Source organism: Gekko japonicus, unplaced genomic scaffold (genome assembly GCF_001447785.1).
Source record: "Gekko japonicus isolate JY-2015 unplaced genomic scaffold, Gekko_japonicus_V1.1 scaffold535, whole genome shotgun sequence".
Taxonomy (NCBI): domain Eukaryota; kingdom Metazoa; phylum Chordata; class Lepidosauria; order Squamata; family Gekkonidae; genus Gekko; species Gekko japonicus.
Genome location: NW_015163621.1, coordinates 291695 through 317464, shown reverse-complemented (window position 1 = coordinate 317464; position 25770 = coordinate 291695). Strand labels below are relative to the sequence as shown.

Here is a 25770-nt window from a genome sequence, read left to right as displayed (position 1 = left end):
GCTGCGCCCCCAATCCGTCCCTCTCCCGGGCCAAAATCTCCCGTGTGACCGGGGCCACTGAAAAGTTTTTTTAAAGACTAGATTTCTCTGTTTTTATTTTCTTTCAAAAAGACTGATTAGGAATTAGAACACTTGGATTGGATTCCATTGTTTAAGGACTGGAAATAGATGGCTAAGTATTTAAAAATACATCTATGGTTCCTATATTCCAGTTCAAAAGGTCTCCCTTTCATCCCTCCCACCCCGCTGGCTGTCTTTCTTCACTCCCCCTTTGCTTTTTAAAGTGTTTCATTATTATCACTTGCATTATCATTATCAGCTTGCATTCTTTATTAGTGGAAAGGAACAGGAGTCCAGTAGCACCTAACAAAATTTGTGGCAAGGCATGAGCTTTCATGAGTCACTGTTCACTTCTTCAGCTAAAGCTAGAATGTGAGTCCATTGGTCCCTATAACTCGGAGAGTGGAGTGATTTCAGGTGCCAAATGACAATAGTGGGAACTGGTAATGAGACAGGAAACGTAGGTCTCAATTCAGTCCAGGAGGATGCATAGTCTTGAGCTTCATTATCAATTGCAGTTCAGCAGTCTCTCTAATCTCCCTTTGAAATTCCTTTGTAAGAGAACTGCTACTCTTAGGTCAGCAGCTGAATGTCCTGGAAGGTTAAATGTTGTCCCACTTTTTTTTTTAATGTTGTGGTTTCTAATGTCGGACTTATGGCTATTTATTCTTTGCATCCTCCTGGACCGAACTGAGACCTAGATTTCCTGTCTCATTACCAATGCTGGTATCTCCACACCTACTACCCCTCTGGAAATCATACCTAATCCAATCAAGCCTGCTATTGTCACTCACCTGCAGTTACCATTTGGCATCTGAAATCACCTTTATAAAGTTTATATCTCCGGTATCTCGTGTTGCATTTTATAGCACACATGGCCCGCCCTGACAAAATGACATTTATGTCAGATCCAGCCCTCATAACAAATGAGTTCGACGCCTCTGATATAGGAAGTTTCTAGCAGAGAGGTGTCCTGTTCTAATGCCATCTAGATTGGTGTGTGTTGACTGAGTCAGAATATGGCATGCTTACAAACCCACCCTGTTCTCCTCAGTACAGCAAAAATGTTTGAGACGTGCTTCACACTCCTTTTGTTGAGTAACTGGTTTGGGGGGCAGTGTGGCAGTCCTCTTTGCTTATAAGAACATGAATCCTTCTGGATCATAGTAAGGGTCCACCTGGTTAGTAAGGGTCCACCTAGCAGTTAGTTGGCAACAGAGTCCAAGAAGTCCGCAAGCAAGGCCGAAAGCTTTCTCCGTTCTTTCTCCTCAGCATTTGATATTCAGAAATCTATTTTTATTATTTACTTCATGTATACCCTATCTCTCTCCTCAATGTTTAACATATTTATATCATTGTATGGTTCATCAAATTAGTATTAATTATGATGCATGTGTTTTCTGTATTATGAACTTTTATCTTGTTGGAAGCCGCCCTGAGCCAGCCTAGGCCGGAATGGGTGGGGTAGAAATCAATAAAATAATAATGATAATAATGGGGGGAAAGTGGCTCACATCATTCTCCTCTCCTCTGTTTTATCTTCATAAGAGCCCTCTGAGGTCGGATAGGCTGGGGGGGGGGGGTGACCGGCCCAAGGTTCTCCAGCAAGCTTCCATAGCAGAGGGGGGATCTGAATCTGGGTCTCTCAGATCCTAGTCTGACACTCTAGCCACAGTGCTACACTGGTTCTCCAAGGTTCCTTTTACAGTGGAATCCTAAGAACACTTTTCTGAGAGGATGCCCCACTGAACAGAGCTGCCTTGGCGTGTCCTCTTACTTAGTAGACCGTTGCTCTGTGAATTTCCCTGACTCCTTTTGTGTAGTGAATTCTGTAAATCTGGTGCTGTGTGGAGTACTTCCTTTTCGCCTGCCCTTGTTGTATTGCCAGTCAGTTTCACTGGGTGATCCTGATCTCTAGTGTTTGTGAGAGAGGGTGAGAAATGTCATGCTACCTGTTATCAAACCTCATTCATAATTTTATATGTCTCTGTCCCGTGCTGTGAAGGTCAGGGTTTTAAATGCCACTGAAACAGAGGTAGCATGCTGCGTAGTTCAATCACAATAGTCTCTACTCAAACCTCCTACTGTCAGTAAGGGTCACCAACCTCCAGGTGGGTTCTGGAGTTCTCCCAGAACGACAGCCGATGGAGATCAGTTCCCATGGAGAAAATGGCAGCTTAAAGGGCAGACTAAGAACATAAGAACATAAGAGATGCCAATGTTGGATCAGGCCAAAGGCCCATCCAGTCCAACACTCTGTATCACACAGTGGCCAGAAATACCAGTGCCATCAGGAGGTCCACCAGTGGGGCCAGGACATTAGAAGCCCTCCCACTGTTCACCCCCCCCCCCCCAAGCACCAAGATGACAGAGCATCACTTGCCCCAGAGTCCCTATCTATACCTTGTGGGTAATAGCCACTGATGGACCTCTGCTCCATATGCTTATCTAATTCCCTTTGGAAGCCGTCCATGCTTGTAGCCGCCACCAATTCCTGTGGCAGTGAATTCCAAGTGTTAATCACTCTTTGGGTGAAGAAGTACTTCCTCTTATCCGTTCTAACCCGACCGCTCAGCAATTTCATGGAGTGCCCACGAGTTCTTGTATAGTGAGAAAGGGAGAAAAGTACCTCTTTCTCTACCTGCTCTTTCCCATGCATAATCTTATAAACCTCAATCATGTCACCCCTCTGTGGTATACCCTAGATTCTAAGTTAAATTCCTCCCCAAACTTCCCACTCCAAATCGCCAGGAATTTCCCAGGCCAGAGTTGGCAGCTGTAACTGAGAGACTGAACCCAAGGGGCTTTCTGAATGCAGTTATTTCATATAAGACATCAGGGAAACAAGATTTAAAAAAACACTTTTATTCACTGTCAGGCATAGGAGAAATAAGGTTGTTCTGGCCTCAGGCTTCCTGGTCTGCCAGTCTCCTTGATAGTCAGGACTGTCACTTGGCACGGTTTGGAGCACAGGAGCAGGCACACAGGGGCCATAGAATTATGAACTGGTTGATCCAGCAGCAATCCCTTCCTTGCCCTCAGCTTAAAAAGAGTGAGGAAAAGCAGCCCCAGCTGTTCTGGAGGCAGTTCCTGGAATGCTGCCCTTGAGGTCTTAACTGGGCCAGAATCCTGCACAGAACTAGGTCTGGTCTGGTTCTACAGCTGCTGTGCATGCTGCTAACCTGGCACTGCGTTTCCTCTCCGCCATCTTGGCACAAGCTTGCTGTTCCTGCTTGGTGGAGGCCGATCCTGGTGGGCTCATGGGCCAGGTCCCGGGCTGGCACTTAGTTGCCCCAGGGTCTGGAGTGGCAGAGGAAAATTCTGGTGGAGGAGCCTGAATTGCAGGCTCCTCAGGGGCTGCTTCAGGAACTGATGGAGCAGCACCATCTCCTTGAGTTTCCTGCCCGCCCCCAGGTCATGTTTTTGGCTCCCTAGAGCCTGCTCAGGGTAAAAGAGGAGAGCGCAAAACTGGGCTTGAAGCTCAACATCAAAAAATTTAAGATCATGGCATCCGGCCCCATCACTCCTTGGCAAATAGAAGGGGAAGTCGTGGAAGTAGTGACAGACTTCATGTACCTGGGATCCCAGATCACCGCAGACTGTGACTGCAGCCATGAAATTAAAAGACGCCTGCTCCTTGGAAGGAAAGCGATGGCGAACCTAAACAGCATGATAAAAACTAGAGACATCACCCTGCCAACAAAAGTCCGCATGGTCAAAGCAATGGTATTCCCGGTAGTCATGTATGGCTGCGAGAGTTGGACTATAAGGAAGGCTGAGCGCCGAAGAATAGATTCTTTTGAACTATGGTGCTGGAGAAGACTCTTGAGAGTCCCTTGGATTGCAAAAAGATCAAATCAGTCAATCCTAGAAGAAATCAACCCTGACTGTTCCCTGGAAGGCCAGATAATGAAACTGAAGCTCAAATACTTTGGCCACCAAATGAGAAGGGAGCACTCACTGGAGAAGACCCTGATGCTGGGAAAGATTGAAGGTCAAAGAAGACGGGGATGGCAAGATGAGATGGTTAGACAGTGTCATCGATGCAACGAACATGAAATTGAGCCAACCTCAGAGGATGTCGGAAGACAGGAGGGCCTGGTGGGAGATGGTCCATGGGGTCGCAAAGAGTCAGACTCGACTGTGCGACTGAACAGCAACAACAACAAGAGCCTGCTCAGTGGGGTTCATGTCAGAGGTTCAGTAATTACGCTTAAAGCTATTTACAAGTAGCACACAGCTTTCACTGGGCCCATCAGGGTATAACATTTTAGTATCAACTCCTGGGTGTACAGTTAACAAGCAAGCTTCTCTTGAAATGAAAATTGGCTTTCTCACAGTGTAAATGTGAGCTACTCTCAGAAACTGCAGATCATTAGACAGTTTCCCTCTGAAACTGGGCCTTGAGGTACTCACAGTCTGCTCCCAAAGTATTCACTATGCTAGAAATGAAGACATGGCTACTTAGAGAAGAAGCCAGCTAGCCTGCTTTATCATAATGGACAGATCTTCAGCTTCCAAAGTCTCCTGAGAAAGGGCTGTCAGCACAGATCATTCACTGATTTAGCCTGCTTGCACCCAGAACAGACTCTGAGAGCTAGTCTCCTAGACCTGTTCTCAGTCCTAACTAACACTCTAGAGACCCAAACCCTGTTTGCTCTGAGCTCACAGTGTGATAGCTTTTTCTCTCTCATTCCCCCCTCCCATCTGGCTTCCTCAGCCATCCATGGGCCCTGATTGGTTCTTAGCTGCTCTGCACATACCCCCAAACAGGCAACCGGTGGTTGACAGAAAGGGGCAGGATCTCTTCTCATGCATCACACATGGTCTTTCTGTTATCTTTTGTGGAGGACCATGCTACACTGTGCCATGAACCTGGGTAGCCTGAGCTTGTTAGATCTCAGAAGCTAAGCAAGGTCAGCTCCGAGCAGTATTTGGATGAGAACCCACCAAGGACGTCCAGGGTCACTATGCAGAGGCAGGCAATGGCAAACCACCTCTGTAGTCTCTTGCCTTGAAAACCCCATGGAGTTGCTGTAAATTGGCTGCAACTTGATGGCAGAAAAAGAAAAAGAAAGCTACATTGTGCCCTCGCCTTAATTTTTCCGCACTCTGTGTGTGTTGTGGATGATAATGACAATAATGTTGATATCTGGCATATTGTTCTTCCTTGAGAGGTTTCTTCACCTCTTGGGAAGGTTTAGGATACTCTGAGAGCACGTGCTGCTCCTACAGAGCTAAACAAATCACACAAACTGCCTAGGAATCCCATGAAACCGACTTTGAGTTTTCCAAGAATGCAATAATAATGCAGAAGACAGGAGGGCCTGGCGGGAGATGATCCATGGGGTCGCGAAGAGTCGGACTCGACTGTGCGACTGAACAACAACAACAATATTTGGGCAGGGGGAGTTTTCCAAGAATGCAATAATATTTGGGGGGGAGTACCTAAAAATGCAACAACAACAAAACTGCCCGAGGCAGTCAGTGATGTGATCTGCATGCTCCAAAACCAGTCCTCTTAACAGTTCTGAAACACCTTAAGTTAGAAATTGGGCCTTCCTCTGGGTCAGCGAATCTAAAAAGTGAAGATTTTCTTACATACAGCAAGGTTCTGTCTTTGGCTGAATCCTTGCAGTTACACTTACATGGGAATATCACAAAGATCTCTGCTCTGCTGTTTAGAGGAGGGAAAGACTTTCTTTACATAACTGAGAGAGGCATCCATAGAAAGAGTGGAATAGCCTACGTTGGTGATAGTTGCCTGAACAAACTGCAGGAATCCATCTTCTTAATTTGCATTTCTCTGTGAGAACAGTAGAAGAGTTATGTGTAGAGGCTTTTAATGGTAGGTAGTGATTACTGGAAAGCACAAGCAACCTTAAGAAGGGATAGCATAAGAGTATGCTTGTGATGCAAGTGTCCTCTGCAGAATGTTCCCTGGCTAAAAAGAGCCTTATTTTTCTGTCCTTCAGCACAGCAACACCTATGCATTAAGACCCATTTAAAAGTCACTCACGTGAGGGGATATTTTTGCACAGCTCCTCCCTCCTAGGATGTCTCAAAGAGTCCACGCTCCATGCAGGAGGTACTTGTCCAAAGTTTGAAAAGCAGCAAATGTTGACCTTCACACATGAGAAACCACGTGCAGTCTTGAGTATAACAAAGATGCCGCCCCTACTATCCAAAAGGGCTGTCTTTTATAGTGAACTAATTGAAGGTTTTCCCTAGAAAACTGTCTGATAACCTGTCCTTCAGGATGTGTAGAACATGACTGATGTGTAGAACATGTTCATCTGGCTCATGGACAGCTCAGCTTTCCCATGTAACTGAATCTTCCCAAAGAGTGGCTACAGCGACTTTAAGATTCTTCTTTACAAAAGGGGTCTCTTGTATACCATATGCATTGGAAGTCTTTCAGGGCAAGGTGGTTCCCCAGCTTACGTATGGTTCACAGACATGTCTGTACAGTGACTACTGTAAACTAGAAGCAATCCAATCCAAATTCCTCAGATCCTTATTTGGAATACCTCGTTGTGTACCCAATGCCCTGCTTAGGCTAGAAGCAGGGTGTCCCGGTCCGGAGGTCGCAGGACGAACAGACTAGGAACCGGGGGCCCCGACTGACCCCTCGAGGCCCCCCACGCACAACTCACCAGGTGGGATGAACGCCAATGGTCCATGGAGGGAGACAGGAGCAGTTGCCCACCACCAATCATGCCGGGTTGGCCGGGCTCGGAGGCAAGACAGGGGCCCGCGGATGACGCCGGGGAAAAGGAGAAGGGTAGCGGCAGCCTCACCTGCAGGACAAGAACGGAAATGGAGCAGCAGGAACGACCGCCAATCGGCGGCGGCGCGGCCCAGAGGTTGCCAGGGTCGCTGCCGGCGCGACAGCACTCACCCCTGAGATGCCTTGTCGGCATCCAGGTGGATAAAGGAGGTCGGGGCCAGAGTCGGAGGGAGGATGGGCGGTCCTGGGAGGGGAGCAGGGAGATAAAAGGCAGGGTCGGAGAAGGGCCCAGGGGGGGAGGAGTGCACTGTGGAGCAGAGGAGGGCTGTGGCAGAGAGATACGAACAACGGCTAAGAGAGAGAGAATTCCGCAGCGCGCTGGCAGAGGGGTGACATTAACCCTGTCCCCTGCCTGTCTGAGGCCCTTCACTCCCTCTCCCTTTGTGAGAACTCGACGCTCCTAGGACCGTCTCCTCGGCCTGGGTCAGGTTGCGAGTGCTAACACCATGGCCACTGGGGGCACCGCTCCGGTGCAGCAGGGAGAGTTTTACACAGAGTTGGTTCCACTAGAAGTACGTGCCTGGTTCCAAGCTACACACTTCTGGCTCAAGTTAAGCCTCTCCCCTCCTGGATTGACTTTACTGACTCTTTCAGACGATTTTCACTCAAGGCGGGTGAGAGCGATAGAGGACAAATTGCAACTACTTGGTTTCTCCTGTACAGTCTTACTGCATCTTGGGTACTGCATCTTGAGCACTAATCAGACAGAGACTATGGGACACCACCCTTCAAGTCAACAGATCACGGGCCCACTCTGCTCTGGCAGTGGGGAACTGCAACAAAAATTCTGTTCCATCAGATTAACCAAACACCACGGATTAACCAAACACTCTGGCCCATTTCAGTGCCCTCCCATCTGCCCTTCTTGAAGGGAGACATGCATATCCAATATCCCATATCCAATATCCCATATGTCCAATGTCTCTGCCCATGTCAGTCTGGAATGGTAGAAATAAAAAATGGTGGGAATAAGAAATGTTTATTTCTTGCACTGTCAATATTATCAGGACATTCGGAATACGTACATTACCCCAATTCTGTCCAAATATCCAGGCAGATCAAATTATTTCTATACTTCTTGCTGACTGTTTCAACAAAACTACCCTTAAGGTAGTAAGATTCTGTGCTCTGGCATGTTTAACAAGGCAGGAAAACATGGTCTAGTGTTTTAATAATTTTATGATTACTATTAATTGTATATTTTCTATATGGAATATGTATGTTATTTGGTTGGTCTCTGACCATATTAAACTTGTTGTTGTTCTGTACGGAGTATCTATTTTATGCATCCAATGTGTGTTATGTATTGTTGATATCCCTGACTCATAATAATAATAAACTAAACTAGACTGATGAATTCAGCACCAGGAAGATGTGAATGATTTTGCAAGCAGCATTGTTTCAAATAGCAAAATGAAAGCTAGTGTACATGGTTAATGTGGTGTTCTTTTTTTCTTCTTAAATGACCTGCTTCCAAATGGTTGGTTGGTGACAGTTTCACCCCCAATTTACATTCCCCTTTGCTAGTTTCAGTGGGATCTTGTGGGAGTTCAGATAAGTTTACATGTGATGGGAGGGACCAAGATCAGCTGCAGCAGAAACAGGCAGAAGCCTGAGAACTAATAATGGCTTTGGGCATGGTGGGAACTCGGACCGCCTGGGACACCAAGGGGCCGTGGTGTGGGAGCTAATGTGGCTCTCCTCACTGGTTTCCATGGTTTCAGTCTTCTCTTTTTGGCATAGAGGGAAGCTCAATGTATTCACTCCATTGCCTTGTATGGCAAAAAATGCAAGGTCTGCATTTGAGAGAACCGCCAATGGGAGACACACATAAGATGATCGCTGCTATATCTGATCAAAGTTCTATCTAATCCAGCATTTTGTTTACTGCAGTGGCCAGCTAGATGCTCTCAGGAACCCACAAACGACCCAAGAAAGCAAATTTATCCTCTGGATGTAGAGGCTCCATTTCATAACATGTCTTGCAGCAGTAGCAGAAGGCCCATTTCAGAGCCATAGCCTGAGAGTGCCCTCTTGTTTATATCCATATGCACGGAGGCCTAAGCACAGAGAGGTGTTTTGCGGACTGCTGCCCTGTTTTGGAACCCTCTTGAAGCTGTGCAAATTCCAAGCCTGCACATTTTCTACAGGCAGTGTGAGGTTTCTCAGTTGTGGCTGCTATTTATGACTGGAGATAGAGTTTCTTTTAATACCTTATTTTCTTACAATGTGCATGTGAGGGGTGGGGACTGGGTTTGTACAGTGAAGGCAGAGTCTTGGATCAACAGTAAATTCTGCAGACAGAAGGGATTTCAGTTCACAGAATATGACTTCCTTATGTCTCCTTTTCTTATGCAGCCTAAACTATCACCCCATGAACATAATGAGGTGAGAGTTGGAGGTCTGCAGTGGGAGGGGGGAATTGGTAAAAAATTACCCCTCTTCCATCTGTGGGACTGCTCCATTGGTCCAAAGGCAGAGCGCATAGCTGCAACACACCGCTGTGCTTTTCCTGCTGGACGTGGCCGGGTTTTGTGCCCTACAGGTGGCCTGTCCTGTATTGTCTCATAAGCGTAGTGGATATTGAACTTCCACTTTTTCATCATGTTCTTATGAGGAATTTTTACAAGACTAAACTAAACAAAACCTAAAGTTTGAATGGTCTGTCTTTAATGTGCTTGTTTTGTTTTCCTTTTCCAAAAGCACAAAGGATGCCCTCATTTTCAATGTCTGCCCTTATTGTCACTTGTCTGGTTTTGAAACCTATATGTTTGTCTTGCAGCTACAGGACCGTACACAATTCAGTGACCGGGATTTAGCGACCCTCAAGAAATACTGGGACAAGGGAATGACCAGCCTTGGCTCAGTTTGCAGAGAAAAAATTGAAGCGGTTGCTGCAGAGTTGAATGTTGACTGTGAAATAGTGCGGGTAAGGAACTCTTGGTTTTTCTTGCCAAAGCAAAAATAGCCTAGATTAAAGCTTTCTTTAAAATTGCATGAGGTAGACTGAAATAGATTGCACGTGTTACATAATGAATGGCCACGTTAGGAAGTGCTCTCTTGCTCTGTTTCTTGCCTATTTATAGCTAAAATCCCTCAGGTGAGACATTTATCGATTGGCAGCCCAAGCTGGATGCTTGACACTCCAGTTGGGCTGAGATTTATATAGGTTTTTGTACAAGCAAGGGCTGAAAAGGGATAACTGTTACACTTGGTCAGCATGTAAAGCATCTTTAACCAGAAGGATATGGAGCTCTTTTTCCTAATGGAAAAGGGACAGAGGAAGGAGAAGGTCCAATGTTTACTGCCTGGCATTTCAAATTCAAGGATTTCAAGCCAGATGGAGAAAGCCTGGAATTCAGGAGATCTGGTGCCTGGCACTGTAGACAGTACTGCACTGGGTGGCCTGTTATAAGAAGGTGGATTATATAGATTTATGTGTGGAGAAAGAGCAGGTTTGTACTGTGTAGCATCTAGGGGGTTCTAATCTGGCTTCCATCAGTCATAAACTTGCAGGTGATCTCAAAACAAGTTGTAATCCTGGCACGCGCAGTCAACAATCTGCATTATGAAATACTGACCTACTTGGGAGTGTTTGTAAGGGCTGCTGATGTGTGTGAAAGGCTTTGAATATTTTTGGAACACTATACCAGTGATAGGTGTTGATTGTTGTGTTTTTTATGTACCAGGGGAAAATAATCAAAAGCACATAAAAGTAATTCTCTGCAGTGGAAGATTGCTCTGTATTTTCCGAAAAATATATAAAAGCAAATGAATATCCAAGGTTGTGTGTATTCTCTACTATTCCTACCTCCCCCCAGAAAACTGCACCAAAGAAGCCCAGATTCTGTTCACAGAAATGAATGTACAAATAAACTTTTTGGTGTTGTCTCTGTGCCTTTTATTCTGTATCAGAGGCTGAAGTTTTCAAAAGGTCTTGTGAACAACTGGAATACCATTTTTATTATTTTATTTACTTCATTTGTAGACTGCCTTTCTCACTGAGATTTGGCTGACTACAGAATTTAAGAAACAATTTAACCAGACAGCGCAAGACATCCAATAAACAAGAGAGATAGGATTAGGAGTACAGAATTAGAACAATACCAACAGCAAACTGTCTAAGGCATAATCTGTCATAACCCATGTAGAAATTAGATTACAAAGGTGGAAGACAGTGCACTAAAAGCAAAACGATACAATAGAAGAGACTGGAGGGAGAAGAAGATAGTAAGGAGATTAGAAGTGATTCACGACTGAGTAGAAATACTGAGATGCAAACCAATTTAGGCCCATTGAGTTAAGCGGGACTATAAATCCAAGTACTTTGGTGTAATTAGATTACAAATGAGAAGGGAAAAGAAAATGATGTATGCGAAGAAATGCAGCTTCAGATCAGGACCACTGGAAGTCTTAATCAGTTTATCTTTGGTATTTTATTCTGTCGCTCTGCCCATGTGTTTCCATATTGCCTTTTGCAACGGCCAGACTGGTGGCCTACACCTGTATGTTTGGTGCTCAGATGACTGTATTATCAAGTGATTACTTGCATGTGTGAAACAGCCATCAGAGATACCAGAGTGTTTTTGGATCACTTGGTCCACCTTTAAACACAGTGGTTGGATCCAGCCAGCTTTTCCACTCAGTCTCACTTAATTCTCCTTACTATATTCCCCCTGCACCCATCCGAGGCAGCTTTTGTCCATGCAGGTCCTGTGATCTCCAGCATAGCCCTTTTTTTGGTTGTCAAGGGGAACCTTTGCTTTTCACCAGCAGAAAAGCAGGATGGGGCCAACCCAGTGCTTTTCAGCAGAAGGCACAGTGGCAAGCTGTTGAGTGATATACGTGCATGTGTGAATTGGAAAAATAGCTGCACCTCTTGATGCCATATTGGGTTAGAAACAGAATGACATCAAACTGAATTACGATTTGAATATGGATGATAGAAATCAAGGACAGAAAATAGGCAACAAGATTCTTTTTCAGGGAAAATAACTTGAGCAGTACTACCTGCATGACTGTTTTTGCCAGAAGACAAAATTCTCAGAGCCCTTTAATTAGTATAGTTACCTTATGTTCGTGGTAATTCTAGAATGGTAGGTGTATTTTTTTTCCCTGCTTCCCTCTTTCCTTCCCCTCACCAACAAACCAATCTTTGATCTACCTCCCCATCTTCAGCTATATTTATTATTTATCACATTTATACCCTGTCTTTCTCCACAATGGGAACACAAAGCAGCTACATCATTCCCCTCTGTTTTATCTTCGCAACAACCCTGCAAGGTAGTTAGGCTGAGTATGTGTGACTGGCAGTTGGTGGTTGCTGGCTGGCTTGGCCTTGAGGAGTCCTCCTTCAAAGATCAAAGAGCACAAATATTCTTCTGGTTGCTTAGCAATGACCACAGAAGGCATTTGTTTCTTAAAGCTACACGCATGGCTTCTATTAATTTGGGTATTTTCACACACACAGAGTGGTTTTTGTTTTAGATTTTTCTGCAAACTAGGGGCTTTTCTCAGGTATGCAGAAAAATCTGGCTTGTTTGTTCATAGTTGTAATCCGCAAGTTTAAGTATCCACAGATTTGGCATTGATGAGAATTAGATATACTGATAGGTGCCACCGTAGAAAAAAGCCCTAGATCCAGCAGAGAAAGTTCTAACTATGCTACAGAAGGGCTCAACTGGTGTTGGTGTTGTTTCAAGGAGTGGAGCTGTCACCTGGGTAGATACTGGAAGAGGTGGTCCTGCAGGGATATGAGTCCTGGGGCATAAAGGACTTTAACAACCAGCATCATGAGACTGCATCTTTTCATAGGAAGAGGGTAATATCCAACTACTGGGTCAGTTAAATAGCTCATTAAACATATTCTCAGACTACTTTAAAATAAAGTTAGACTTTCTTACTTTCACTTGTGAAAACTTTTCTCAAGTTGAAGAAACTTGAGCAAGGCTTATACACCAATCCTAAACATTCTTACCTGCAAGTAAGAGCTCATCTGTGCATGTCAACCTCCTCCTGTTCTTCATTGTCAGGAGAACAGTAGGCAGACTTTTTCTGTCTGCTGTGTAAGGAGACAGTGATCTCCCAGACACCCGAAGAGGGAGGGTTTGGTTTCCCCTTAATTTTCCAATTTGTCTGAAGCGTCTGATATTTTCCTTGCCCTTCCTATTTCAAGACTTGGATTGGGAATCGAAGACGAAAATATCGCCTGATGGGAATTGAAGTTCCTCCTCCTCGAGGTGGCCCTGCTGATTTTTCCAATCAGTCTGATTCCAGCAGCAAATCAATACCCATTCCAGGAGATGATGCTTCAACTGACGTGGGAGATGATAATGACAGAAATGACGAAGTCTCAATCTGTTTATCCGAAGGAAGCTCACAAGGTATTTTTACTGCTTCTTTATATGGTAAGGTTTGCCCATATGGCTACCAGATAGGTAAGCCCAATTTCATTTGCTTCTCGCACATTCTACTTTCTTCAGTCCAGCTTTGCAATTGGTTTTCCATCATCTGAAGTTCCCAGTCTTAGGTTGCAATACTGTACTTATGTACTCACTTAAAAAATAACTGTGCTTAGGATCTAGATTCCGATTTCTTCCGGGGAGTTTATATTTGTGTAAGTGCAAGAATGAGCAAGAAAGCAAATGCCAGTGTTCTGAAGCAGCATACAAGATTGTGGTTAAGGATGCGAAATGGGAGGAGTGGGGAAGAGAATGCTTTCTTGTTCCCTGTGGAAGAGGCTTCAAAGCATCAACCTCACAGCCAGCTCTCCTGCTTCATCTTCAGTTGGAAGGTATTGAGGATAATTGTGCCCTGTCAAGTTCCACTTCCATTTGGGGCTGCTAGTCTAGTTTAGGATTAGTTGTAGATTTTCCAGGCTGTATGGCCGTGGTCTTGGCATTGCAGTACCTGACGTTTTGCCAGTAGCTGTGACTGGCATCCTCAGAGGTATAACACAGAAAGAGGGAGTACTCTCTGTGTCAGTGTGAGAAGAAAAATGGTAGGCAGGTAATTTCTATCTACTCAGGAAGGTGGGGTAGGGCTGAGTCATTATCTTGTAGGAGTTTCCCAGGCTGTGACATGCTAATGGACGAGCTTTCCTGAGGAGGTTCTTTTGCATATGGATTGGCTGTTGAAATTCTTATCTGTAGTGCTGTTGTAAGATGTAGAGCATTTTGTGTTTTTCAGGACTGGAAACCATGCCCTATCTATTTTTAAACTCTCTTCTTTCCTGTTGAAATTGTGTTTGTGTTTATAAATTTCAGTGGCTCGACTGTGCGACTGAACAACAATCCTGTGTAATCTGACATGGTAATTGGATGTGTTGTCCAGCATTTCAGTGTCTTGGAATAAGATACTGTGTCCTGTTTGAGTTAGGCTACGTTCAGCCACTGTTGATTTTTCAGGTTGGCCAATTCTGCAGTGTCTTTCATGTTCTTTTATTCTTGTCTGGATGCTACATTGTGTAGTCCTGATGTAAACCTGTCCACAGTGGCAGGGTATGCAGTATAATCCTGCAGAAGTGAGAGGGTCTCTTCTGTCTTTTGCTGATCGTAGCATCTGTTGTATTTTTCTGGTGGGTCTGAATACTGTTTGTAGGTTGTGTTTTTTCGTACGTTTTCCCATCTGAACAGTGATTCCTTTGATATATGGCAAAAACACTTTTCCTGTGGGAGACTGTTTTTCCTCAGTTGTTTGTTTTACCTTTGCTTTAATCGCTCTTCTGATTTCATCCTTGGAGTAGCCATTTGCTTGAAATGCATGGATTAGATGATTTAGTTCATCGTTGAGAAAGCGTGGTTCACATATCCCTCTTGCACAGTCTACTAATGTTTTGATTATGCCTCTTTTTTGCCGAGGGTGGTGATTGGAGTTTTTGTGTAAATAACGATCTGTGTGAGTTGGTTTTCTGTAGACCGTGTGATCTAATTGAAGGTTAGCTTTGCAGATGACCATGATATCTAGAAATGGGAGTTTACCCTCAATTTCTTTTTCCATGGTGAATTGTATGTTTGGGTGGATGTTGTTGAGTGGTCTTAAAAACTCCATCAATTCTACCTCTCCATGGCTCCAAATGATAAAGGTATCATCTGCGTACCAAAACTAGACTGTAGGCTTGTGGGGTGAGATTCTAAAGCTGTGTTTTCAAAATGTTCCGTGTAGAAGTTTGCTATAACCAGGCTGAGAGGGCTTCCCATGGCAACCCCACCCATCTGTTCATAGAATTCATTATCCCATTGGAAGTAACTGGTTGTCAAACAATGGTGGAATAAGGCTGTTATGTCCTCTGGAAAAATCTGATTAACAAGTGCGAGTGTGTATTTTAGTGGAACCTTGGTAAAAAGAGATGCCACATCAAAACTGACAAGTATGTCCTGTGGGTTTAGTTTCAGAGGACTGATTTTGTTGATGAACTGTGTTGAATCTTTGATGTATGTTGTGGTTTTTCCGATGTGGTTCTGTAGAAGATTGGCTTAGATAGATAGCTTAGGATTCTTTCTGTGGTTGTGTGTCTTCCGTTGCTCAACTGAGTGACTGCAGGGCAGCAGTCAGGCAGTCCCACTCCTTTGCCAGTCTGCTGAGGTTTATTTCCTGTCTAAAAATGGGGAAAGGGCTCAAAATCATCATGAGTTTTAGGGCCCAACAGGGCCTTCTAAGAAGGAGAATGCACAAAGCCTCCTAGCTCAAGAGAAGGCAAGACTGTCTTGACAGCAACAGATAGGGTGGCCAGCTCTGGGTTGGGAAATATCTGGAGGTTTTTGGGGTGGAGCCCGAAGAGGGTGGGGTTTGGGGAGTGGAAGGGCTTTGATGGGGTTTCATGCCATAGAGGCAACTTTCCAAAGTGGACATTTTCTTCAGGTCAACTGATCTGTTGCCTGGCAGTCAGTTGTAATCCCAGGAGATTTCCAGCCACCACCTGGAGGCTGTCAGCCGTAGCAATTAAGAGAAGAGAAGAGAATGGATTTATACCCCACCCTTCACTACCCAAAGGAGTCTCAGAGCGGCTTACAAACTCCTTTCCCTTCCCCTCCCCACAACAGACACCCTGTGAGGGAGGTGGGGCTGAGAGAGCCCTGACAGAAACTGCTCTTTTTCAAGAACAGCTGTGCCAGAACTATGGCTTGCCCAAGGTCATCCAGCAGGTGCAAGTGGAGGAGTGGGGAATCAAACCCGGTTCTCCCAGATTAGAGTCTGCGCATTTAACCACTACAGCAAACTGGCTCTGGTAGAGACAAGTTATAATGACATGCTGTAGGTTTCTAAAACAGAAGAGGCTATGGCGGCTTGAGACAGGGTTAAACTTGCATTCATGTATTGTGTGGTTTCCACAAGTCCTGCTAAGTGTTGATTTGTCCCAGTCAGAGGAAAGCCTATGGCTTCTGAACTTCAAAAATAGCACGTTTCTGGGGCACATCTGCAGATTCACATGTCAGGCTCAATCGTACCGTTTTGTTTGAATATCTGGGGAGAGAAAACGTCGGAGAGCTGTTGGGCACAAACTTGTGATGGCCTTGTCAAAACTTCAGCTATAAAGAGAATAAGATAACAAAAGAGCTGGGTTGAAGTGATTGAAAGCCAAGTAGGTTGCCAAAGTCTGTGAATCTTCACCGGCCCAGGGGAGAAAGAACTCCTCCAGCAGGAGACTCAAAAAGCAGAGCTGAAGCATTCTGCGTCTTCAAGTGCAATGGCATCTTCATGTTATCTGGGTCTGGCGAAAGGCAGTGAAAAATGATTATAATCAATACTTACACAGATCTGAGATAACTAGAGGGTTTTCTTAGGAACAGAGAATGAAAGCTCAGCCGCCCTGAGCCCGCTTGCGGGGTAGGGCGGGGTAGAAATACTCGAATAAATAAATAAATAAAGGCGATGTGGTGCTGGTTCATCTGTGTAATTCCCCTCTGCCCCATTATTGCCAATTCCAAAACTAGTTCAACTTGGGACACATGAAATGAAGATGCCATGTGACGTAATAGCTAGCCTGTGACTGACTCAAGTTCAAACCCCACTGGATGATCACTCGGCAGTCACTCGCTGTCCTCTTAGCCTTCTCCGCAAAGTGGCTGTTAGGAAACAAGGGGAAACCCTGTATGCCACTCTGCGCTTCTGGGAAGAGGAGTGGGGTGAAAATGTGACTGATGGTTAGGTAGCCATGGTTCAGTCCCCTGCTTTTATTGAGACTTGAGGGACTTTCCCTCTAAGCTGAGTTAGCGTGAGCTAGCTCACAGTTTTTTAGCCTCTGGCTCACACATTTTTGCTTTAGCTCAGGAAGGATGGCTCCAGAGCAAACTAATGGATGCAGTAGCCAAATTGCTCAGTCACAACTGTAATGCCAGTAGCTCACAGAGTAGAATTTTTGCTCATAAGACTCCACACTTAGAGGGAGCATTGGACTTGACTACACCTAAGACTTTTGTTGGAGTGTTGCAATGTGTTAGGACGCTTTTAAAATGAGAATAGATTCCTATGCTAAGGTGTAGGGTTGCCACCTCTAAGTTGGGAAATACCTGGAGAATTTGGGGGTGGAGCCTGAGGAGGGTGGTGTTTGGGGAGGACAAGGGCCTGAGTGGGAACAACGCCATAGGGCCCACCTTCCAAAGGTGGCATTTTCTCCAGGTGAACTGATTCCTGCCACCTGGAGATCAGTTGGTAACCCCAGGAGATCTCCGGGTACCACATGGAAGCTGGCAACCCTACTAAGGTGGTGTTTTGTGGTTTTATTAAGAACCTCAGAACAAAGTGTTAACCTAGAGCAGCGAAGGTTGTGGCCTGTGCGTGTGATGGGTTCTTTAGCATTTTCACAGAATGTACCAGGTCCTCAGAGTGATGAACAGTGTTTTTGTTCTTTCTTTAAGTAAAGGAAATATGGTTAGAAAATACGGTGCAATCCAAGTGGTATCCTTCTAAGGATCCTTTACACACTAAGTGGCTCATCTACTGGATTGCTTGTTCCATTGTTGGGGTGCAAGTCGCCAGAAATGCTTAGTGCTGCCTTGCCTGTATCATTTCTCCCAGGATTGTGGAGTGGTTATCTTCACTTCTGGGGTTGCTAGATCTTGCATATGGGACACCATTACAATGTGTTCTGGATTGCTACTCCAGCGCTGGTGGCATCAGGCCCCACAGGATTGCCTGTCAGGTCACCCTACTGCTGACACCCATTTATGTGCAAACTGGGGGCCTCTTGGTCCGTATAAAAGCACAAGTAGGTGGAACATAGCTCTGAATGATCTGAGAATGGCACTGACTCCTTTTTTTCAGACTGCTCCCATGAACTGTAGCTGTCTTATTGCAGACTATACTAAATCACTTGTCCTAAGAGTCCAGAAACTCTATTTCGCCTATAATTAACTTGTCAGTTGTGTAAACAAATCAGGGATTAACCAAACAGAAGAGGTTGTCTTGGGATAGCTGATCATGGTTATATGTACTATGATAAATTCATTGCTGGAAAAAGATGTATTTTGAGAGACTGAGTTTATATAAAACATAGAGTCGAAATTTCTGCCTTTGTCGGATGTTGTGGGGTTTGATAGGAGCCCTGCATTTCATCTGCTTATTCAGAACCACTTGCTTTCTTAATTTCTGCAGAAGAACACAGTGAAGTTCTTCAGAGTGAAGACATCGGTCACAAAGAGGAGGACCAGACTACTGTATCTGCTGATAACGTGGTAGGTGGCTTTCTACAAACTAGTACTTGTAATTGCATCCGTGCTTGTGTGGCAGATATGAAGGTGTACCTGTGGTCATTCTGGTAAGCTATACTCAGGGCAGTGCCATAAACATGCAGAAAGCTTAGCTGGCGCGCTGAGAATCTCTTAATTCTAATTTTAAAGAGCAATATTTGCAACCCTTATAAGTACCAGGACAGTTTAATATCTCTTGTAAAGGCCATACAACCTTTGATTTTGAAACAGGATGCCCTGTTTGTTTCTTTTTCAGAAAATAGAAATCATAGATGATGAAGAAAGTGATATGATAAGTAATTCTGAAGTGGATCAAATGAGCTCTCTTCTGGACTACAAAGCAAGTACCTTAGCTTTGGTTTTCGTGTAGAAAGGCGATTAGCTAACTGCAAACCAAAATGTAGGCTTTGTTGAAGGAATCACAAGAGGATGAGATTAGTTCGAGCCACCAGCAGGTGCTGCTGTGAAGCTTCAGTCCTATACAGAAGGTTTTCTAATCTTTCATTTGCATTCCCTGTGTTTAGATCTGCATCTTCCTTATTACTACTTTCCCCTTAATTGTAGAAATACGGAACGTTATTCAAATAGTCTGTCTGCTGTATGCACATCTCTTAGGCATATCATGATTTTACAGACATCTTTCATTCCGCCCCTCCCCATTGTCTTGTTTGCAAAGACAGCATTTTCATCAGATTCAAACATTTATTGAACGCAAGTCTGTTTTTCTTATTTTTGTTTTTACAAAATGTGATAACACTGGTAAGTTGGGGAAGACAGAGGAGAAGAGGAGAGGAAGTTATTTCTACCTGGAATCACATACTACAGCATCACGCCTCTCCCCTATTACCAATTAGAGTGATGGAGAAACCTTTTAAGAGAACCTGCTGCAGCTTAAGCTAGTTAACTGCACAGTTCTAAGATTTATTGCCCACAAGTGCTTAGGAGGATGGGGTACCCCGAGCTCTGAGTGTTCGATGGCTTGGGCATGTAATTTAAATGGAGATTTTGGGATTTATTAACACAAGATCACAGTAGGGCTACCAGCCTCCATGATAGGCCCTGGAGTTTTCAGAGAATTACAACTGATCTGCAGATGGTCTGTGGCATCCTTGCTTATTGGGGAGACTGTTTCTCCTTTAAAACTCACTCTATGGACATAAACTTAGTAGATTTCTGCTGCCACCAGGAATTAACACTTCCAAATCTCTCTATTTTGATAGAATGACCCAGTGTCTGGGCACTTCAGAGGACTATGTGGCCCTGAGGAAGGACTGTTCTGATTGCTGGGATAAGTTTAAACAAATATTGATTTATTTATAAGAGAACAAAATAGGTTTCTGGGTATTTTTGAACTGTTTTTGAAGAAAGAAAATATAACTGATAAAGCTTGGCGTCACACACAGTCTCTCATACACCAAAACTCAACTCTTGACAGGCTTATCTTTCTCTCATATATATATATAGCCACACAGGCTGAACCTTCTTGCTCATATATAGCCACACAGGCTACTCTCTTGCTTATATAGCAACAGAGGCTGAACTTTCTCTCTCATATATATAGTCACACAGGCTAAACTAAACTCCAACTGCTTCCTCTGTCATACAGACTCTCACACAAACTCTCCACACTCGTCTCTTCATGAACACTGAATCACCTCAGAGACATCTCTCCTCCCACACTCTCAGTGATCAGCCAATCACATCACACTTATCTCCCTCTATCACTCGCCTTACATTACTGCAGCCACACTAAACATTTAAAGAAACACACACCAAAACAAGAAATCATTACAGGATCAAACTAGACTTGATGGCATCTCCATGGCTGCCATGAGGATGCCATTGCCATTTTAAAGTCGCTTAAAAATGCTGCAAGGGCCCCATCCTGATCAGGCCTGCAGAGCAAGGGGTGGAGGTGCTCTTGTTCTCCTACTGCCCTGTGCCTTATCAAATGCCAAAATGGCCACAGCCGCACATCCCTGCGTGTCTGTTCGGTGCTTGAAGAGCCACATGGAGGGGGGGATAAGAGCACCACACTGTAGGCCCACTCAAGATCGGCCCCTAACGTCTAGTTCGGCGCAGTGATCCGTCGATCCGGAGAAAACGGCAGCTTTGGAGGACAGACTGTGTGGCGTTGTATTTCTGCTGAAATCCTTCCCCTCCCCAAGCTCCTCCTTCCCCAGGCACACACACCCAAATCTCCCGGAACTTCCCCAAGTCAGAAATTGGCAACCCTAGATCACAGGGGTGTGGCACTAGAGTAAACATTTGGGAGCGGGACTCGGGCTTCTCTGAAGACAGAAGGGATCTGCCGTTTTTCCAGCAGCTTGTGGGTTATACCCTGAAGCTTGCTTTTTATGCAGTAGAAGAAAAATCTGAGGACTGCTGCCTTTCGCCAAAGTGACAAGCGACACTTGTGTACTGGAGAGCGGCAATTCACTGTCAACAAAACACCCTCAAACAAATTTCAGTTGGTGTTAGAATAAAGGTTGTATATTGTACTGGGACTTTACCTAGATATAAAGTAAGTGGGAGTGCCTTTCAGAAATACTCACATTGCATACAAAATTTGAGGTCCTCACACTAATTTCATGAGCGCTGTAAGTAAGGGCAGTGCGAAATGAATTAGGGGGGGGGGGGGGGGGGGGAGGATGACCTTTCCTTAATGCTACTTGTCACCAAATTGGATGGTGTGCTGTGACAGCATGCCCTGCAGAACCTTATGTGTTTTTATTGCATTTTGACACAAACGTTGGTCTTTCGTGCCATATTGTCCCTGCATAAATATGCATTTATGCTTTGACTGGACCATAGCCTGAGCTCAACAAGATGACCCAGAAGCGTTTATTCCTCATTAAAAACCAGGCGGGCCTTCGTTTTTCCTTTATCACTCAAAGTCTTGAAAGAGAGGAGAGGGTGCTTTGACATGACCGGCAGCCTCCCTCAGGCTGGTGAAAGGTAGCTTGCGATTCTGCAAAACAAAACAGTTGTGAGCAGTGTTCCCTCTAAGCTGAGTTAGCGTGAGCTAGCTCACATTTTTTTTAGCCTCCGGCTCACAGATTTTTGTCTCCGCTCAGGAAGGAGGGCTCCAGAGCAAACTAATTTATGCAATAGCCAAATTGCTCGCTCACAACTTTAATGCCAGGAGCTCCAGATACCTTGAAATGCCACGCCACCCATTGTAGCCAAGGCAGTGTGATTTCCTTCCGATCGAGCTCTCCCATTAGAACAAGCTCATCCGATTCAGTAAAACCCAGTACCCGCCCTGAGCCTGCCTGCGCGGGATGGGCGGGATATAAATGCAAACAATAAATAAATAAATAGTATTGCTTTGTGCTTGTGCTTCTAATTGGCTGTCAAGTATGGTGATGCAGCAGTGAAAGTAAACTATGTAAGGGTGTCACGCTACTGTGCCTGGCCGGAGACCGTGTGCCAAGTGGGGGAAGCAGGGCAAAAGGCAGCCCTGCCCTTGTCATCGGGACCAGGAACTTCCCACCATTCCTGTTTTCAGCCATGCCATGTTGCTGCCTGCTTAGAACAGACAGACTTGGCTCAGAAATGCAGGTGCCAAGCCCTCTTCCAACCAAAGCAGACCATAAGGTGCCACCTAAGAAGCAGGTGCCAAATACCGTGCGTCCCTGCAGCTACTGATGAAGCAAGAGCCCTTCACATGCATCTTCAGGATTGGTTTCTAAAGAGTCATTTGTATGATCATTTTTTAAACTGGGGAAAAAAATGATCCTCGTTCAATTTACAAATGAGCAAGCGTCAGACCTGTAGCGTCCACAGTATTGATCAAGTGTCCTTCAGCGACGTGGCTATATACCAGTGAGAGAGTCAACTGACAGTTACGTGTGTTCTTAAGCTATTTTACATGCCCAAATTAGATTTCTCTTTTCCACAAACAAGAAAGCGCTTTTCATATCTTCCTCCTTGTGAATAAATGAGGAGGAATGTAGCAATCAGTCTCTTCCTAGCGTTATTATTGAACTTCTCCATGTCACGCATCTGCTGTGCCCTCAGAGTCTATTTGCTCAGAGCGAACGCGGTGGAATTCTAATTTGCAAGTCGTCTTTCGTAAATGAGGGTAAAGAAATCTTTCATGTTTGTTAAAATGTTTTTCCCCCCTACTTGCCAGCTTTCCTCACACCTTTCCTTTTCATTTTATTTTGGGGCTGGGGGGGAGATTAAAAACCCAGTTCAGGCAGTCTTAAAAGGAAAGAGCAAAGCACGCCTTTCGCTATAATTTCTAGTGTCATGAGCTCAGCAGCGTCTGAGTGAGTTCTAAGGAACATCACTCTTGTGTCATCTGCTTCCTGGTGATAATTACAATTTTATTATTCCTAGATGCTATCTATTCTCTGTAACTTGCACTTTTTACCTGGAATTGGCAGAGGTCTAGAAATCTGGGGGGTGAGGGTGTTGCTGAGAGGAGAGCCAATCAGTCATTCGGCACCAAAGATGGAATCTTAAGTTTGGAAAAGGAAGTAACAGGTCATCTAGTTCAGCCCCACAAGTAACACCCCAACCAACTCCATGCAGGTCACATTACATCAAGTAGCTTTTGGGAACAGGTCTGAACCAAAGGCAACAATATTAGGAAACGGAGCTGTTCTTTGGATCAGGGCAGGGCTGCCAATAGTCACCGGGGGCCATTGGACAAAGAGTCCACATTGTCCCTCTACTGTATAACCCTAATCCAAACCATGTGTCTAATTTTTTAATTTTATCTTTGTACACACTTACGTATGTGTGCCAGTATTAGGACACATCTGGTGAAATGGGCTGTAGTTCACAAAGACTTCTATCACAATAAATCTTTAGTGCGTAAGTCGGTAAGAAGTCTGTTTAAGTTTACTCTTGTATCTTTACCTAACACAAAAGCAGAGGCAAATTGATTATGTAGTGGTGCTGCAGGAGAAGTACAGGGATCGTTGGGATCGATTTAACTGACATTTTCTAAAAAGATTACATAATCTGTCATATAACATGAAGTTTAGTGTCTACAGTAGCGAAGTAGTGTTTACAGAGGGATATTAGATGTCCCACCAATACAACAACAACGCACTCCTGAACAGTGTTTAAAATGTAATTAAATCTAATGGGGGGAGGGAGTTCTGTTCCATTGGGTGACCAGTAATACAGACTAATATTTCATTGCCGTGCATGTCAAGGAGGGGGGAAGCATTCTTTTACAAGGGAGCTTTTTTGGGGGGTATTTTTTAATATGTGTGTGTGTGTGTTTGTGAATATGTGTGTGTGTGCTTGTGAATTTGTGTGCACCTGGAAGTCATGGTGACTGGCCCCTACTGGGTGCATGGAGGATATTCAGAGAGGTGGCTGAATAAAGCCTGCCCCTGCCTCTGGTATTTCAAAGAGGTCTCCCATCCAAGTACTTGCCAGAGTTGACCCTGCTTAGCTTCTAAGATCTGATGAGATTGGGCTTGCCTGAGCTATCCAGGTCAGGGCCATTCTTTTACTAGTTTGCTAGATCATGGGGAAATCTCTCTCTCTCTCACACACACACACACCGCTTCTGATCATAATATTAACAAGGGTTTGCTATTATACTAAAGGTAAAGGTTTCCCTTGCACGAAAGCCAGTCAGATCTGACTCTAGAGGTGCGGTGCTCATCTCTGTTTCCAAGCCGAAGAGCCAGCGCTGTCCGAAGATGTTTCCGTGGTCATGTGGCCGGCATGACTAGGCGCCAAGGTGCACAGAACGCTGTTACCTTCCCACCGAAGCGGTACCTATTTATCTACTTGCAATTTCTTGCTTTTGAACTGCTAGGTTGGCAGGAGCTGGGACCAGAGACGGGAGCTCACTCTGTCACACGGCACTTGGGTCTCGAACTGCTGAACTACTGACCTTCCGGTCTGCAGGTCAGCATCTTAACCACTGAGCCACCACAGCCCCTTGCTGTTATACTACCATTAAGTAAATTCTAAGTTGTCAAGCAGGTATGAAAAGTAGTTAAGACCAATACTGACAAATGGGGGTGGTGGTGGAACTGGAAGCAGGGATAGAGAAATGAGGGCAGATTATGAAAGGAAGAGAGCAAGAAGAAGGAAGGAGAAAAAATGGGGAAAGAGGGAGAGAAATTAAGAAAAACTGAGTTGCTTTATTTTCTACAGCACACTAATAGAGCTACCCCTTTGGAAGGTCTGGCTGAGCAGACAAAATGACGGAGCTGGGTGGAAGGAAAGGAAGAGGGGAACAGACTGCTGGAGAGAACAACCTTGTTAGGAGGCTGCATTGTGGCAAGGAGGCTGCATCCTTGCAGTGACTCAGTCAGTCATGAGCTGTGCTGGCTGGGCTTGTTCCATTGCTGGCTTGGTTGATAAGTTTAGCAGTATCCGATAAGCCTAGGGTTGCCAGCAATGTTCCCTCTAAGCTGAGTTAGTGTGAGCTAGCTCACAGTTTTGTAGCCTCCGGCTCACACATTTTTGCCTTCGCTCAGGAAAGAGGGCTCAAGAGCAAACTCATTTATACAGTAGCCAAATCCCTCGCTCACAACTTTAATGCCAGTCGCTCACAAAGTAGAATTTTTGCTCACAGCTTAGAGGGAGCATTGGTTTTCAGGTTCCCCCTGGCCACTGGTGGCGGTCGGAGGTAGGGCTACCAGCTCCAGGTTGGAAAACTCCTAAAGATTTGGTGACGGGATCTGGGAGGACAACCTGAGCGGGGAACAGTTCCACAGAGTCCACCCTCCAAAGCATCCATTTTCTCCCAGGGAGCTGATCTCTGTGTTCTGGAGATGAGCTGTAATTCTGGGGGGATCCCCAGGCCCCACCTGGAGGCTGGCATCCCTAGTTAAGCAAGGGTTTCCGGCAGCCTGGCAGTAAGCGTTGCAGAAAGGCCTGGCCAGCATAGTCAGAGCAGCTCCTGTTTACTGTGATATGCCTTCCCTGCTCCCCTAATGACTGCAGTGCAGAACTGCATTAGAAGACAAGTTGGATACACTCTGAATGCAGCATGAGGCTGGCTTTAGGGGCCCTCCAGCTGACTCGGACCCCCAGGAAACCCCCCTCCTCGGCAGCCCTGAGGCAGGCGAGGCCCCACAGTCAGTAGCTGAAACCGGAGTCTCAATTACTGTTCTACTCACCAGGGGAGAACAGAAAGCCAAGCACCTGGTACTGTCGCTGGCCTCACTCATTCAGAGGCTTCTTACTCCTTGCCAGTCATAAGTGACCATGTTGCACATCCTTATTCCTGTCCGTGCCCGAAGGGGG

At 45.1% G+C, this 25770-nt stretch overlaps 1 protein-coding gene across 2 annotated transcripts in view; it reads left to right on the top strand.

Annotated features, from left to right (window-relative positions):
* Positions 1-25770, top strand: part of HDX (highly divergent homeobox) — a 56692-nt gene that overhangs the window by 29402 nt on the left and 1520 nt on the right. For both annotated transcript variants that reach the window (XM_015407456.1, XM_015407455.1), the window contains exons 4-7: positions 9633-9779; positions 13026-13233; positions 18443-18522; positions 18794-18877. In XM_015407456.1, the coding sequence (XP_015262942.1) occupies positions 9633-9779; positions 13026-13233; positions 18443-18522; positions 18794-18877 (519 nt within the window). The remainder of the gene's footprint in view (positions 1-9632; positions 9780-13025; positions 13234-18442; positions 18523-18793; positions 18878-25770) is intronic.